Below are 16478 nucleotides of genomic sequence, written 5' to 3'. Positions count from 1 at the left end.
CTCCTGGCTGTACCGCCGCAATGACGGAGCGCAGGGTTTCCATGTGAAAATGCCACACTCTCAGAGACTTGTTGACTTCTTTCAAGTCTAGGATTGGCCGAAAAGACCCTCCCTTTCGCGGCACCACAAAGTAAATGGAGTAACGGCCAGAGCCGAGTTCGGCGGGAGGCACCGTGGACACGGCTTCTATGTGAATCAAGCCTTGCAAGGTCTCCTCTACCGCCGCCCATTTGGCGGCAGAACTGCATCGGGACTCCACAAACACGTCTCTTACCGGGGCATTGAATTCTATTCTGTAGCCATCTCTGATCAGGTCCAAGACCCACTGATCTGAGGAAATCTTGGCCCACTCCTCAAGAAAGAGGGAAAGTCGTCCTCCTATTACAGAAATCGAGGAGGGGGCCGGCGCACCATCATTAAGAGGGTCGCCCTTGGACTCTAGGCCTTGAGCCAGTCGCTGCGGAATGCTTGTCTGAGCGAAAGGAGTTCCTCTGCTGAAAGCGGGCACGAGAAGTGAACCCAGCAGAATGCCCCGGGCGGTACCTTCGAGCTTCACGGAAGCGAGGTCTGTAAGAGGTGGGAACCGCCTGACCCTTGGAAGAAGGCCGCGGCCTATCCTTGGGTAAGCACTGGGGTTTAGCATCCCCCAGGCCTTTAACAATTTTCTCCAGCTCCTCACCAAATAGGAGAAGGCCTTGAAAGGGCAACTTCACCAACCTTTGCTTAGAGGCCATGTCAGCCACCCAATGCCATAGCCAAAGAAGGCGGCGAGCCACCACAGCCATCTGCTTAGCCGAAGCTCTGACCAGATCATAAAGGGCGTCAGCCAAGAAGGACAAGGCCGACTCCATTCACGGTGCCACCTCAGAAAGGGGCTCCGCTCCATCTCCGGGCTGTTCCACTGCCTGTTGCAACCAAGCGAGGCAGGCTCGGGCAGCGTAGCAGCTGCATGCAGACGCCCGTAAGGATAGGCCTGAAATTTCAAAGGACAGTTTCATAGCCAATTCTAGGCGTCGGTCCTGCATGTCCTTCAGGGCAACTCCTCCTTCCACAGGGAGGGTAGTTCTCTTTGTCACAGCCGTGACTAGGGCATCCACTTTAGGCACTGCTAGGCATGCCAAATGCTCCTAACTTAGAAGGTATAATTGCCCCATAGCCCTGGCAACTTTCAAAGGCCCCTCGGGGTCAGCCCATTGAGCCGAAATAAGCTCTTGGATGGAGTCATGCAAAGGAAAGGCTCGAGCAGGCTTCTTGGTACTTACCAGAGGAGGCTTCGGCACTCCCAGGATCTTCAATAGAGAGGGCCTGCTGTGCATCAGAAATAAGTGCTGGCAGCTCATTGCGGTGGAAAATCCTCACCGCGGAGGGATCATCTGGATCCGGTGGCAATCCGGCACCTTCCTCTAGCTCTTGACCACAAGGGCCTGCCAGCAAGGGCCTGCCAGACCCCTCAGACTCCTCAGACTCCTCACATCCCGACCACAGGGGAGGGGGGGGTGCGCCACTCTCTGAAGGGGAATTTACCCTTCTGCGTTTGTCTTGCAGCCATCTGTCAGGGGAAAACGCGCCTGATGGCAATCCAAGGCCTGGCTCCACTGGAGGGGAAACTGGCAGCAGAGTCGAATGAGACTCCTGCGGGAGAGCGCGTTTTAACATAAAAGCGTTGTGCAGCAGCAATACAAACTCAGGGGAGAAGGGCTCATCCTGGCCTCCCGGTTCCAGTCCGGGGATAGCAGCTCTCTTGTTGGCCTCCATATGAGGCTCCCCTCCAGGCTCAAGCCCCTCCGCTTCTGCGGGATTTGCGCCATGCAGAGCGTCCAAAATGGCGCCCGCTGCCAGCTCCGCTGAGTGGGAAGAAACATTGCTCACCATGTTCGTGCCGGCTCTGACGTCTGAAGAGCACGATTTACAGAGCCCTGCTGCTGATCTGCGCTTGCCACAACGGGAACAGCGCTTAACAAGCTCTGCAGCCATCGCCGAAAACGGCGGAAAATTCAAAATGGCAGATTCGCGCCAAAACTGTCCCGAATGCAGGCCCTCCACGGAGGAGCTACAAAATGCTCTTACCTCACCAGACCGAGTCCCAGAGCTCCGGTCACGCTGCACAATCAGAAGAAAACCTCTTTGCTGGAATTGCAGCGCCAAAGCGCAACTCAACTTTTTTTTTTTTTCACACTGTGAGGAAAGTTAGAGGCAACAGCGATAGAGGCAAATTTTCAACTCCGGAGGATTAGTAGCGAGGGAAAGGCAGTGAAAGAGCGAACCTATGTGCCTGCATCCACCATGTAGATCATGGGCAAAGACAGGGACAGGGCAAGCCTATGTGTCTACATCCACATCGGGGGCCGGGTAAGGCAGGGAAAGGGCGAACCTATGTGCCTTTAAAGTGGGCACCACCAACCACAACACCCCTGCTACAACTGGCAAAAGCACAGGAGCCACCCCAGGCAGATTTCTGAAGGAGTTGAATAAGCTGCGTCCACCCTGCTGGGGAGATAGAGAATACTGAAGAGGCAGATGGAACTAGCTGGCCAAGAGGCACTATGGTTTTCAGTGCTCTCTATCTCCGCCTACTGGTTGATGGACACAACCCACTCGTAATGGATTCATCTGCTTGATGACAAGGAAAGATAATGTTAAAGTGACAGAATTGTAGGACATACATGGTAAGGAGGAGGCACTGTGGGTTAATCTGGAAAGAGGGAATGGAATATCTGTTTACAATGGTGTGATATATAGGCTTCCTTCACAAGCAGAAGTGGTGGGCATAGTTAATTGAAGATATTTACAATATAGCTAAGAAAGGGGCGGTATTACTAATAGGTATGGCAATACTTATGTACAGAAAAGGGAAAAAAGGGCAACATCTGGAAAGCTATTAATAGTAATGCTCATAGTATGGAAAATAAAGTTTCAGATCTAGAAACTGTAATGGAAAAGCTGACTTGGATTTAGTGGTGGTCATGAAGATGTGGTACCAGGGTCAGTGCAAGAATATCTTGCACCTCCTCACCTTCCACTACCACAAGCATGAGCTCGAGTAGACTTTTTAAATTTAACAGTGTGTCAGCTCCTTAAGCCAGATGAGGAAGAGTGAGTTACTTTCTTCTGGAGGAGAAAGGGTGTTAAGAATGTGTCGGTTTCCTCTGAGGCACATGGTCAGTCTTGCAAAGTCTGGTTTGGTCTGTGCCTTGGCTACACACTGAAGAAGTCATCAAAGGAATTTTAAAAAATGCTAATAAATTTAATTTTTTTCTTTTTAGGAATTAAGAAATAGAAAAGTAAAATGTAAAGAACATGACACACTGTGTCAGTATAACAAGAAGGCTGGGGTGTGTGGGAAAGGCTGCACATAATCAGAAATTTACAGAGGTTCTGAGCTCTGGGAAAGCTGTTCCATCTCTGTGTTGTCAGATAAGATCATTCACGTGTGCCTGATTCAATCCTCCTTGTCACCAGCAAATGAATATACCACACCATAAAAATGTTTAGTGTCCCTTGTCTCTGTTCAGAGATATTCCTAGGGATGGTGAAGCAAAAAGGGAAACCAAGGACTTACCCCTCAGAGTCCTCGCTGCTCCCTGCTGCTTATATTGAGAAGTTTGTGGTCCATTTGACTGGAAAGTCTTCCAGAGCCGGTGCTGGAGCTGAGGCAACCTTGACAGAAGAGCTGAACATTATGCTCAGTGACTGTCCCATCACCCCCTCAACTCACACATAGTTGTGCTTCCAAAATCGTCAATGGCAGCACAGTTGGAGCCACTTTGAGTGAGGGGAGTCCCTAGAGCTTCGAAGGAGTTACCAGAGGAGCAGACACTGCCGTGGGTGAGAGCTCTACAGTGGCAGGAGGCACTCCCACGGCCTTGGTGATCTCTCCTGTGTTGCAGGAGAGTGGTGGTGCTTCTGGGACAGAGCTTGTCTTGCTGTGAGCTCAATGAAGGGACAGGTTAGTGAACCTTTGGTCACTCCTTTGATAAAAATGCCAATATTACATTGGATTCTATCTGGAACGCTGTGGAATGTTTAGAGAAGATTTTCTCAGGAAATAAATTGGAGATGGACAATTCTTTACAAGATTGTAAGTCTCGTTTAGTAACCTAGGAGACAAGGAATTTGAACTCGAGAGGAAAGTTAAATCTATTCAGCATAATCTTCAGGAGGTACAGGCAAGAGGGATAACGTCTGGAGGTGGAGTTACTGGATAGCTGGAAAATTATACGAGGAGGCTAAATTTGTGGTTTATTAGCATCCCTAAAGCTACTAGTATTTCACCAGTGGGGGTGTTTAAGAAATATCTAATAGATATCCCGGGAGTTCCTAAAGAAGCTCTACCCCTACTTTTCATGTCTATTTCCTGCCTGTGAAGAACTGGCCAGAATCGAGGCCAGAAGATCTGTCTGAGGATAGTCTGAATATTACACAACTATTGGAAAGATCATTGGAAGAAGAGTGTGTTAGGTCTACTCTCCTGGTGACTTTTGACTTTGAATCAGACTAAGACTGGGTGATGAGGCTTTATTTTAGAAATCGTGATAAATTGTATTTGGGAGGAAAGGTGTGGGTTTTTTCTGGCATTTGTGTAGATGCACAAGAAAAGACATAGAGGGACATAATCGAATGGGGCTGGCCATCTATATGGCTGGCCATCTTCAAGGCCGGCCCCGTAAAGCGGCGTCCCGACCGTATTATCGAAACAAGATGGCCAGTCATCTTTTGTTTCGATAATACGGTCTGAGCTGGCCAAATCTCAACATTTGGGCCGGCTTTAGAGATGGCCGGCATTGGTTTTCAGCGATAATGGAAACTAATGGTGGCCATCTCAAACCCGGCCAAATCCAAGGCATTTGGTCATGGGAGGAGCCAGCATTTGTAGTGCACTGGTCCCCCTCACATGCCAGGACACCAACCGGGCACCCTAGGGGGCAATGCAGTGGACTTCAAAAATTGCTCCCAAGTGCATACCTTCCTTACCTTGTGTGCTGAGCCCCCCAAATCCCCCCCAAAACCCACTGCCCACAACAGTACACCACTACCATAGCCCTAAGGGGTGAAGGGGGGCACTTGCATGTGGGTACAGTGGGTTTTTTGGGGGGGGGGTTGGAGGGCTCCCATTTACCACCACAAGTGTAACAGGTAGGGGGGATGGGTCTTGGTCCACCTGCCTGAAGTGCACTGCACCCACTAAAAACTGCTCCAGGGACCTGCATACTGCTGTCATGGAGTTGAGTATGACATGTGAGGCTGGCATAGAGGCTGGCAAAAAATGATTTTTCATTTTTTTTTTTTTTTTTTTAGGGTGGGAGTGGGTTGGTGACCACTGGGGGAGTAAGGGGAGGTCATCCCTGATTCCCTCCGGTGGTCATCTGCTCAGTTGGGGCACTTTTAGGAGGCTTGGTCCTAAAAATAAATGAACCAAGTGAAGCCGGCCAAGTGCTTGTCAGAGCTGGCCTTCTTTTTTCCATTATCGGCCGAAGCCGGTCATCTCATAACCACCTCCCCATCCCGCCTTCCATACCCTGCTGAAAAGCCCCCTTGAAGTTTGGCCGGCCCTGCAACGGAAAGCAGTTGAAGCTGGCCAAAATCGGCTTTCGATTATACCGATTTGGCCGGGTTTAGGAGCTGGCCGGCCATCTCCCAATTTGTGTCGGAAGATGGCTGGCCTTCTTGTTCGAAAATAAGCAGGATAGACGTTTTTGGCCATGCGCCCAGAAGCTTTGTGGGTGTGCGTTTCTTCTTATGTTTTCCATGTAAATGTTTAATACAATTGAATTCTACTAGATACCTTTTCTATGACCCAATACATCTTAGGGCTTTTCTTGATAATAGACGTCCAGTACAGCTTCCAGTAGGGTAGGTGGTATATAAATTAAGAACTATAGAGAAGTTATAAAGGATAAGTTTATGCCTAGAGCAACACTTGTTTCGTGTTTGGGTTTAAATTTCTTTTTGAATGGGTTTAAATTTCTTTTTGAATGTTAGCCTCTTTCTTATAGGTTCCCTCTCTCTATTTTATGGGCTTATAGGAAGTTCAGTGTTATTCTTTGATTATAGATGGGGATCATGTTTACAGTTTTTTTCTTTTTATCATTATTACTTGATCACTGTAACTTTTTTCTTAAATGCATGATATATGCTTGTTTAATTTTGAAAATTGCATAAATAAAAAAATTAAAATGTATTCTATTTATAGTGCTTATTATTAGAAAACCAAACCTCTTCAAACCAGAGTTGACCCAGCAGGAAAGATGCCTCTTTATCTCCCTCTTTTATCCTTGCCTTCAGTACCTCCTCTGCTTTTTCCAACAAAATATCGTGTTCATAACCTGCCATCAAAAAAAAAAGAGAGAGAGAGAACCTCACCGTTGTATTTAACCTTTTCAAATAAAGAATGTACAAATACATTTTACTGGATTTTGCATTTTTATAATATCCTTATTATCCTTGGAATAAATATTAGAATAGTAGAGATACTTCTGTGGAATTAGGAAAGAGAGGAAGACCACTGTGGTTCTGCCCAACTATATGAAGAGTGGTAATATTTACTCACTATCCCCCGGATTCTATATAGTGCACCTAGAGATTCATGCTGAAATCGTTCCAAAATTTACACACATATTTATAGAACATGGCCCAGTGTGTGTACATCTTTTTGTTAGTGTAAATGGATGCGCATAGATTTAGGCACTGAGATATCAACTAAGTAACGCAACAATGATTTTGCTACTGAGAGAAAAACATGTGATTTATACTAAATTGAACCCGCCGATTCCAAATATGAACTCCAAATTTGCCTGACACGTCTAGATTTTAAGTTATACATGCAAAGCCTATTCACTTATAATATTAATGCATTATATATTGGAAATATTCCAGCGGACATGCCTGGACATGCCTGGACCTGTCCGGACGCGCTCAGACAGGTCTATTGGCTGATGTCAGCAGTAAGTATATAAGGCAAGATGCATAGATGCAAATGTGTTAATGATCCAGACAATTTCTGCTACATATGTGGCAAATACACTGATCAGCGCAAGAATCTGACAAAGCGAATGCGCCTTGCTTACAAGTATTACTTTGACTGTCAAATTGGAGATCAAGGTAAAAGCTGGGCACCTCATGTTTGTTGCACTATGTGTTACTCTGGGCTAACACAGTGGTTGAATGGTAAAAGGAAAGGAATGGCTTTTGCAGTGCCGATAGTTTGGCGTGAGCAGAAAAATCACCATTCAGACTATTATTTTTGCATGACTAAAATCGCCGGATATTCAAAGAGAAACAAGTCACAAATTGTGTATCCTAACTGTGAGTCTGCTCTTAAACCAGTACCACACGATGTAGAGAATCCAGTGCCTGCCCCTCCTGCAGCAGGAACGGCAATTGAAACTGACACTTCTAATCCTGATGAAAAAGAAGATGTTGATTGGCATGATGTATTTCCTGATCCAGAACAACTGGAGGGTCAGCCACACTTACTGAGCCAATCAGATTTAGATGATCTGGTAAGCGATCTGTCATTATCTAAAGAAAAGTCAGAACTGCTAGCTTCTAGACTTCGGGAATGGAATTTGCTACAATGATGCTCCACAACTTCACACTTTCGTCATCAACACACCAAGTTAGCTGCATACTACGCAATGGAAAGCGATGTCTGTTTCTGTACTGCTATAAATGGTCTTATGATGGAGTTAGATGGTACACATGTTCCCGATGAATGGAAGCTATTCATAGACTCTATCAAAACGAGTTTGAAAGCTGTCTTGTTGCACAATGGTAACGAAAAACCATCTGTTCCATTGGCTCATGGGGTTGGAATGAAAGAGACCCATGCTTCTATGGAGTTAATTTTGAAAATGATCAAATACTCTGAACATAAATGGAATATTTGTGCTGACCTGAAAGTGATAGCACTGCTTTTTGACCTACAGTTAGGGTACACAAAGCATACCATCACCGTGGAAGGCAGACTGCGGAGTACCACAAGGATCATCGCTACCACCAATTCTCTTCAACCTAATGATACCCCTTTAGCCAAGACCCTATCCAACCAAGATTTGAACCCTTTCATATATGCAGACGATGTCACAATATACATTCCTTACAAATCTAATCTGACAGAAATCTCCAATGAAATCAAAAGCAGCTTGAACATCATGGACTCCTGGGCAAATGCTTCTCAACTAAAACTCAACAAAGAAAAAACACACTGTCTCGTTGTCTCATCCCAACACAACGCGGATTACCCCACAATTATCAACACCCCAGACCACACCCTCCCTATCTCAGACAGCCTGAAGATCCTCGGCATCATAATAGACCGCAACCTAACACTAGAGAAACAAGTGACATCCACAACCAAGAAAATGTTCTACTCAATGTGGAAACTCAAACGGGTGAAACAATTCTTCCCAAGGGAAACATTTCACAACCTGATACAATCAATGGTACTAAGTATAGACTACTGCAATGGAATCTACGTGGGATGTAAAGAACAAACATTAAAGAAACTTCAGACCGCTCAGAATACGGCAGCCAGACATCTTCGGAAAAAACAGATTTCATAGCGCTAAACCCCTCCGCGAAAAACTACATTGGCTCCCAATCAAAGAACGTATTACTTTCAAAATCTGCACAATGGTCCACAAAATTATCTACGGTGAAGCCCCGGGATACATGACAGACCTGATTGACCTACCAACTAGAAATACTTCAAAATCATCACGAACATACCTAAACCTGCACTACCCAAGCTGTAAAGGACTCAAATACAAATCAACTTACGCATCCAGTTTTTCCTACATAAGCACACAACTGTGGAACACACTCCCAAAAGCCATGAAAACCACGTACGACCACCTACACTTCCGGAAAACACTAAAAACGTATTTGTTCAAAAAGGCATACCCTACCAACCCAACATAAATGCCTGACCGCTGGAACACAACAAAACCAAAATACGGTATGGACACAACACAACTCTTCCATGTATGATGTCCCTATGTGGCTATACCACATAAACCGTACCTTAGCTCACGTGGCAATACCACATGAACTTTATCTTATCTCTACATCACTCTGTATTTGTCTACACCGGAGTCTGCAATCACATCTCCGGCACTATGTAAGCCACATTGAGCCTGCAAATAGGTGGGAAAATGTGGGATACAAATGTAACAAATAAAAAATAAATAAATATGTGATTCTTGTGCCTATGGAACAGTCATGACGACAAAAATCATTACAAAATGAGACAGTGGCCTCTCAGAGTCGAGCACACAGTTGTTCGGTACAATGTACAACACAAATCACTGGTCGATCCACTTAAAGTTTTATCTTCCACCACTTCACATTAAACTTGGTTTAATAAAAAATTTTGTAATTGCACTTGATCGTGATGGAAATGGTTGCCAGTATTTGAAGGAGATGTTTAGCACACTGAAAACTGAGGCTAAAATAAAGCCCGGAATTTTTATTGGCCCCGAAATCACAAACTAATGCATGATGACACATTCAGAACAAAACTCAACCTCTGGAATTTGCAGCTTGGGATGCATTTGTGCCAGTAGTGCAGAAGTTCCTTGGGAACAGACGAGCTGAAAACTATGCTGAACTAGTAGACAACATGCTTAAAGCATATGAACAACTTGGCTGCCGAATGTCATTGAAAATGCATTTCTTATATTCCCATCTTGACTTTTTTCCCACCCAATTTAGGACACGTAAGTGACGAACATGGAGAGAGGTTCCATAAAGACATTTCTACAATGGAGAACAGATATCAAGGCCGCTGGAATCCCAAGATGGTGGGGGACTATTGCTGGTTTTGCAACGGAAAATATGACCGGTCACAAATGCAAAAGCAGATGCCTGAAGCATTTTTAACAGTACTGGGCCTTGCTGAAGTAAACACTTTTAACTGGAATACGAGACTTTTTTGAAATTTTGTTATTCCATTACATTTTCATATACTGTTTACTACGAAAACTTTGATGTAGATCAGCTAATTGTTGGAGTAAAACTCATTCTGTAAAAATTATTCAATGCTTTTCAAGTGCTTAATTCATTTGGGCAAACTTATGCACAACAAAATTTCCTGACGTGTTACAACAATTCTGACTTCGGATTTGGAATACGCACATTGAATTTAATATAGGACAAATGGTTTTGCCCAGTAGCACACGAAAATGTTTTTGTTGTTGTGCTAGGCACCAATGATAGACTATGCTTAGTCGGCATTGATTTCAGTGCTGATTTTTTAGGCACCATATATAGAATCTCATACTATGGGGCAATTCTATAACAAAGTGTGTAGAATTAAGCATCTAAATAGTTGACTATTCTGTAAAGGAAAGTAGGTGCTTACTTTCTTTTATAGAATACTAGTGTAACCAAGCATATAGGCGTTTAACATTTAGGCACAAACACTTATGCCAGGCATAGAACTAGTGTAAATATGAGCATCTAAGTATACCAGATACCCGAATAACTTACAGTATTCCATAAGTTACACACATAAGTGGAAGCCCCACTTCTCTCCTATCCATGCTCTGTCCCTGAGTAGTCATATCTTGCATATTCACACTATCTAAATTCAGTGGGTATTTGCAGAATAACACTTAGGTGGCATGCTGCATATATGTGCCTAAGTGCACACATATGCGTGTATATGCTAGTATGCTAAACATTTATGCATATAACATGTATGTAAATATTAGGGCTTAGTTTAAAGACACATAGAAAAAAATGAAGGCAGATAAAGACCATATGGCCTATCCAGTCTGCCCATATATGCCATCTACTCTCCTTTTCACTCCCTTAGAGATCTTATTATTTTTTTATTTGTGACATTTATATCCCACATTTTCCCAAAAAGTCTCGAGTTCAATGTTGCTTACAATATAGACTGAATGAATATAGAATGAAAAATTACATTGGATTGAGTATCAAGAAATAACAGATTAATAGAAGGGTTATAACAATGTACAATTTGATACAGACATAATACAAGCAGAAGATAAGGTTGTTGCCCAGTTAATTAGATAAATAAACTTAGACTAATGTGAAGAAATTTGAAATAAATTTGTAAAGAGATGAGTTTTTAACTCTAACAGATTTAGGGATAGAGTTCCAACATTTAGTTCCAATGTAGGAGAAATCTGAGGAAAGTACTGATTTGTAGCAGACATTTTAAAAATTCAGCAAGTGGAGTCTGAGGAAGTCTCTGGCTCCAAGGAAGGCATTACATGAAGATAGTTCAACCAAATGGTGCATATAATCTGGAGCTAGTCTGTATATTATTTGAAAGATAAAAGTACATATCCTAAACGAAACCCTAACTTTAATAGGGAGCCAATGCAGTCTAATTAGTAGAGGGGAGACGCTTTCAAAACGTGGAACTTCTTCTTGCAACCTGAATAAACAGCATTACAGTAATCCAACTGGGGTAGTAGTAGAGAACTAAGGATTGAACAAGGAGACTGAGGATACCAGATGGGAAGTAAGGCCTGATGTATTTAAGCTTCCAGAGGGTCAAGAAATGATCTGATGATGACTTTGTTGCATGTTGCTCAGACGTAAGCTGCTGATCAGTAGTTGCATTTCAAATCTTTAGCTTAGACTCGATGGGATAGGGATATTTGATTATAGTAAATGAATTGAAAAGAGTAGAATCAAATGGATTGGTAATGACCAGGAACTTGGTTTTATCTCTAAGTTTACGTTTGAACTCAGATGCCCAAGATTCCATGAGGTTGAGTTCAGATTTGATTAGAATCAAAAGTGCAGAGATGCATTTACTAAATATTAAGTATATAGTGACATCATGTGCGTATATGAAGGTATTAAATCCTGCTGATTCAAGCCTCCTACCCAAAGGTGAATTATTACATTGAACAGAATGGGGGAAGCCCTGGGGCACACCGCAATCAGAGGACCATGGAGGAGAGACAGAATAGACCATCTTTACTTGGTAAGATCTGAAATTAAGGAAACCAGGAAACCACTGAAGGATATTCACACTTAATCCAAAGTGATCTAATATATTTCGTAGTATGTCATGGTCCACCAATCAAATGCACTTGACATGTCAAATTGAATCAGGATTAATTTATTAGCAAAACTAATTCTTCTTTGAACTTGGAAATTAAAGTGGTGAGGACAGTTTGGTGTTGTGAGAGGGCCTAAATCCTGATTGGGATTTGTGCAAGAGTGAAAAAGATGAGAGATATTCCATAAGCTGGGCTGCAACTATGCCTTCCATGACTTTAATTAGTAGGGAGATGGATGCTACTGATCTACATTTGGTGACATCATTGATTGATGAAGATGAATTAGGAACATGAGTTAATATGATAAACCTTTATTCTTTGAGGAGTGACCTTGTCTTAGCATGAAGAAAATATTGGATTTAAGGACATTAACAAATGTAACTGGAGCTTCCTTTAAAAGGTAATTCGGTAGACTGGCAGCAGCTAAGCTCTATCTTCCCCGAACACAAGGGGGGCTAGGATTATTGAATCTAAAGTACTTGTCGGTGGCTAGGAACATGCGTCACCTTTCAGACTGGTTCCGCAATACGAATTATTTTTCATGTACGGAAATTGAAACAAAATTTTTTTATCCGCGTCATTTTAGTTCTTGGTTGCATGCGAGACCAGGAGGGGTCCGTACACCCCAGGCTTTTGCACCCTTGATATCTCCCCTACGACAGACTTGGCGCTGGTTATGTCGCAAATATAACCTTTCAGCGATATGTACCCCCATTGTTGCCCATAAGAGGCAATGAACATTTTACCCCAGGTAATACATCAATCCTTTTTGCGGATTGGATGGCCATGGAATACAGTACATTCACCAGTTATACTCCGAAGAGGGAACTTTGAAAACAATGGAGGATCTAGACAGGGAATTTGGCACCACAAGGAGGGATTTCTTTGCCTCCTTCCAGTTATGCCACTATTTGAGATCACTACCCCCTGAACATCTGAATACACAGACTTGGGATAAGTTAATGTCACTTTTAGCATTGGATGCTCAAGGAGCCGTACCCTTAAAATATTATCATGCAGAATTACGGGAACACCTGGGAGAATACGATTATGCGCAGCTGGCAGTACAATGGAATAGAGAATTAGCTACGGGCATTCAACCTGAACACTTGAAGGCATGTTTTCGGGACATTCCAGAGGTATCAGAAAGTGTGGCATTGCAAGAAACGGCGTATAAATTCCTGACCCGAATGTTCCTATCTCCGCATAGAACATGGAGAGCACACATGGGGAGCTGAGGATAAATGCTTGAAATGTGGACATTCTCCAGCGGATTAGGGCACATGTTTTGGACATGTCCAAGAGTAGCAGACTTTTGGATGCAGGTATGCAATCATGTGTCAGATATGTGGAAGATAACGTGGCGGCGGAAACCGCAACTATTATTTGATAAGTTTCATTTGTCTCAACAGCCCCCTAAAGGGATGCGTCCGTTTCTTAAACGGATGGTACTGCTAGGTAAGAAGGCAATCTTGAGCTTGTGGATCACTTCAGAGTGCCCATTATTGTCCCACTGGAGAGCGAGGATGATTTTCAATGTTCTCTGGAACGCAGAGCAGTGGGTGATTTGGCCTCACCCAGAGGGGAGATCTTTTGCCAGACTTGGGCCCCCTTCTGGGACTCATTAACGATGGTGGCTAGAAGCAGGATATTAAACTCGTAAGGCACAGTTAGATGTAGCAAATGGCACGGCGACAGAGGTGAGAAAGGGAAGAGTTTGGGGGAGGCTTTGGGGGGAGGAGAGGGGAAGGGGAGGGGGGAGGGGAAATGTTAACCGTTTTTTGAGGAGGGATTGGCACATTTTGTTCTAACGCACAGGCCTATTTTGGCCCTGCTATGTGTTCATGCTGTCAGATGTATCTCTCAAAGACTTGATATTAATACACATTACAACTTGAAACGCGAGTAGAAGAAATGAGGGAGGGTGCTGAGGGTGGGGTGTAAAGGCATAAAAAGAAATGGAATGGCAACAGCAGAGGAACTGGTAATTGTTGATGATGTTGTTAATGCTTTCTTGTTGCAATATTTTGTATGTAACCTTGAACCTTACGCCAATAAACAGATTTAAATAATAATAAAAGGTAATTCGGAAAAGCATCCAGGGAGCAATGGGAGGAGGAATATTTCAACAGAAATTATTTTACTGTCTCCAAAGAGAGAGCTAGTAAGGAAGACCAAGCAGCTACTGAACATCCATGTCAGTTTGCTAGTTCGGTAGGAAGGGTAATAGAAGCTGAGTTAAGATTCATAACGCCTTGTCTTACATTAAGGACTTTATGTTTGAAATAGGAGGCTAATTGGGATGCAGTAGGAGGTAAGTCATTAGTTTGAGATAAACACTTGGTGTTTAGGAGTTAATTACATTATAAAGTTTTTTGATTTGGTTGCTATAGAAATGGCTTTTGGCTTCTTCTGATTTTAGATTTGTAGGTTCTTATAGCTGATTTTCAGAGTTTTTTTGTCTTCATATGATCTAGTTCCTCTCTATTTTGCAACAATGCCTTTTCAGTAAAAGAGTTTCTTGATTGAACCAAAGTGATGATTTTTGAGAAGTCCTTATTTTGGTTTTTAAAGGGGCCAGGTCATCAAGAACAGATTTGCTTAGAGCATTCCAAATTGACATGAAGTGAACCTAGTCCAGTTTGGGGCCAATCGTGATAATTAAATATGCTGGACAGAATCTTAAGGGATCAATTTTACCTTTCAAAGTAAAGGCTAAATAATCTATAGGAATTGAACTAATTTTTGTAATTTCCTTCCAGTTTAGAGTGAAATTTAACTTTTTGTGGTCTGACCATGGTATTGGAGGCGTTATCAATAAAGTGGTTATACAGATTAATAAATCTATGAGCCAACAGATCCAATAAGTGACCTTTAGAATGGGATGAAGAAGTGCAGGTGTGGATGAATTGCCATGATGACAGGAAATCATTGAAACCTTTAGTGTTGGCATTGTTCATGTTTTCTAAATGCAAGTTAATATCCCCCACAGGCAGTACATTATCATATTTAATACATAAGTTAGATATGAATTCAGAGAAACAGATTGATGACCAGCTGCCTGGTGAATGGTAGAATAGATTAAGACAAATGGAGTTATGTAGAGAGTCATCATTAATTTTACAAGTGATAATTTCAAGATCAGGAGAGTTGAGATAAGAAATAAGCTCAATTTTGAAAAAGGAATTGTAGATGATGGCAATTCCACACCTCTTTTTGCTAGTCTTGTTTGGTGAAGGATTTTGTACCCAGGAGGACATAAATCGAAAAATAATGGGTCATCATTGGAGTGTAACCAGGTTTCAGATATTAAGGCAAGATCAAGATCTTCCTTCTCTATCAACCTCTGATTAAGGCTGTTTTGTTTACAATGGACCTGGCATTACTGTATTCTACCCGGATAGGTAGGAAAGATCTTGGGGGAATGTTATTACAATTGATATTGATTAAGTGGCATTGGTGAAGGAAGCCTCTCAGTTTGGCCTTTGATTGAAAGAACCAGTTTTGAGTGAAGGTGAACAGTTCTGTTCAGAGAGACTAAATTGTGTCACGTTACTAAGCTGGTTAGAAGAAACATCGTTTAGATTATTTTATTTATTTATTTGCTGCATTTGTATCCCACATTTTCCCACCCTCTTGCAGGCTCAATGTGGCTCATTAACGGAATGAGAAGTACAGAGTATTATTATAATTAAGGCACAAAAATATCAAGTAAATTAGAAGTAAATAAATAATAATTCATATCAGGTATATGAGATCAAGGATAAGTATAAAGTTCAATAATAGCAATGTGATTAAAGTAACCAAATTAAAGAGTTCAATGTTGGCTTGTTCTGGTACAGTTTTGATGTTTAAGTCTTTTATGAAGGATTCTTTATTATGGCTATTCCAACAAGGCCTTGCTCTATTGGTTATGATCAGTGGGATATTGAATTGTGATTCAGAGCCTCAGATTGAGGACTTATTAACTACGAGCATAGCGCGAAATAGCAGAGCCAGTTGGTGAATTTGGAGAACACTGGTAGGGTAGTGAGAGCAAATTACAGAGACAGAAGGATAACATGAAACTCACACTAACATTAAAAAGGAGACAGCAATAAAAATGTGATAATGTCAAAGTATAATATAAAACTGCAGACAGAGGAGTTGGAGCAGGTGGAGAACTCAGGAGATGGCACATATTAAATAATACAGTTAATGATGTCACCCACCCACATCTGATTTGAAAAGCCACTTTCTCCCTCTTCTGCCTGCATGCTGGAAACTGCTCTCCCGATGTACAAAGGAGCTGGCAGACAGAGGAGTTGGAGCAGGTGGAGAACTCAGGAGGCAGCACACATTTAAGTAATACATAAGTATTGCCATACTGGGACAGACCAAAGGTCCATCCAGCCCAGCATCCTGTTTCCAACAGTAGCCAATCTAGGTCACAAA

General features: G+C 42.6%; 1 protein-coding gene across 1 annotated transcript in view; it reads right to left on the bottom strand.

Moving 5' to 3' along the window:
* Positions 1 to 16478, bottom strand: part of LRP2BP (LRP2 binding protein) — a 136437-nt gene that overhangs the window by 68929 nt on the left and 51030 nt on the right. The window contains exon 3 of the mRNA XM_030192651.1: positions 6214 to 6323. Coding sequence (XP_030048511.1) covers positions 6214 to 6323 — 110 coding nt within the window. The remainder of the gene's footprint in view (positions 1 to 6213; positions 6324 to 16478) is intronic.

Source organism: Microcaecilia unicolor, chromosome 2 (assembly GCF_901765095.1).
Source record: "Microcaecilia unicolor chromosome 2, aMicUni1.1, whole genome shotgun sequence".
Taxonomy (NCBI): domain Eukaryota; kingdom Metazoa; phylum Chordata; class Amphibia; order Gymnophiona; family Siphonopidae; genus Microcaecilia; species Microcaecilia unicolor.
This window is presented reverse-complemented; position numbering and strand designations above follow the sequence as displayed.